The sequence below is a fragment of the Alligator sinensis genome, unplaced genomic scaffold, assembly GCF_000455745.1.
Source record: "Alligator sinensis unplaced genomic scaffold, ASM45574v1 scaffold169_1, whole genome shotgun sequence".
In the NCBI taxonomy this organism is placed as follows: Eukaryota; Metazoa; Chordata; order Crocodylia; family Alligatoridae; genus Alligator; species Alligator sinensis.
The window spans coordinates 252,341-253,936 of record NW_005841924.1 but is presented as its reverse complement, the minus strand read 5'-3'; the positions used below and the strand labels follow the sequence as shown (position 1 = coordinate 253,936).

The window sequence follows — 1,596 nt, the reverse complement described above, 5'->3', positions numbered from 1 at the left end:
CCCACCATGTATTATGCATACCTTTTTCTAATAGTGTCCCCTCCCATTTATTTCCTTGAGGATGCTTCACTACTACCTGATCTCCTGCCTGGAGATTTCCTGGGTCACCACCCTAGGTCGCTCTACTGCCGGCTCCCAGGAACCACCCAATCCAAAGGCCTGTTGCATGGGACTACCTCCCGAATGGGGTCAGTTATTGACCCAATTGATAGCTCGATTTAGGTGCAAGTCCCAGTCTTTAAGAGCCGGGCCAGCGGCCACTCACAAATTGCATTTGAGGATGCCATTGGCTCATTCTACCAATTCATTAGACTGTGGATGGTATGGGCAGTGATATGTCCGTAACATGCTATGTTTCATGGTCCAGTCATACACAAGATGATTGTGGAAGCGAGGGCCATTATTGCTCTGTAGTTCTATGGGTGGTGGATACACAGCTAGCAGAGTTTCCAGTGCTGCATAAGTGTCCTGGGCTGTAGCTTTCGCTGAGGCACGGGCGAACGTTATTTTTGTGACAACTTCTACAGCTACAAACACATAGCATCACAACATGTCTTTGTTACTAATGGATTCAATCCATGCAGGCTTATAACTCTGGATGCTTTCTGTCAAGGCTGGTAGTGATGGGACGGCAGCCATCAAGGGGTCAGTATTAGCATTCAAAGCTCAAAAGTCAATAGTCAATTGCCACCCTCCATTTGGCTTGCACACTGGCCACACTGGATTGTTATACGGAGAGTGGGTTCGAATAGTAGTCTCATCTTTTAACTGCTGGCTTATAGTACACTGGATAGGTTGCGGGGAGGAGTTTGATACTGGGGTCTGTGTTCTTCTTTCATGGGAGGCAGGGTTAGTGGGATCATTTACATAGAGTTACATCGAGTTACAACTGTTATAGCCGTTTCTTCTGGTTCTCGGTGAGACACTGCACACTTAAACTGCCAATTCTCTTGTTTAAGGGCAAACTGCTGTCCTCTAAGTACATTAAGTCCCAGTAAGCTTGGTCCCCCTTTAAGTATTACTGTGGCTGTATTCTAAGTATTACTTAGAGCCGTTAGGTAATGCGAAGGTTGCTCAGACTAGATGTTCTGGTCATCTGGTGCTTCCGACTTTAATTACTTGATAAGGAGTTTCTTTCTCCCCCTTCCAATCTGTGGAATCCAAAATGCAAATCTGGGTACCTGTGTCTAATACCATATCAATTGACTTTTTACTTTTACTTAATTGAATTACAGGTATCCAAATTAAGGGGCCAATATTAACTTTAGATACTGGTCTTCGGCTTGCTACTACCCCCATTGTGGCTCTTTTCTTTGGGGGTTGGGCTGGCTGGACTTTCTAGGCCATATGATCAGGTGGGGTAAAAGCTGGTGGCCCTGCATGTGCCTGGGAAGATGTTGACAGTTTTGTTCTCAGAGCAGAGAATTTCTCTGGTGACACTGTTGGTGGCACAAAAGGCTTTGCTTTTGGTTTTGCCCTTTTGGTACAGTGTTTAGCTCTTAGCCCTTGCAAGACATTGATGGGCAGTCTATTGATTTGCACTTCATTGAAATAGGCAGCTAACAAGTCTTTCCACATTTTTGCTTGCGGAGTCTT

The 1,596-nt window shown here is 45.3% G+C and overlaps 1 protein-coding gene across 1 annotated transcript in view; it reads right to left on the bottom strand.

The window, feature by feature from the left end:
- Positions 1–291: 291 nt before the first annotated feature.
- Positions 292–1,596, bottom strand: part of RNF175 (ring finger protein 175) — a 24,541-nt gene continuing 23,236 nt past the window's right edge. Inside the window, 1 exon segment of the mRNA XM_014517739.1 lies at positions 292–527. Coding sequence (XP_014373225.1) covers positions 292–527 — 236 coding nt within the window.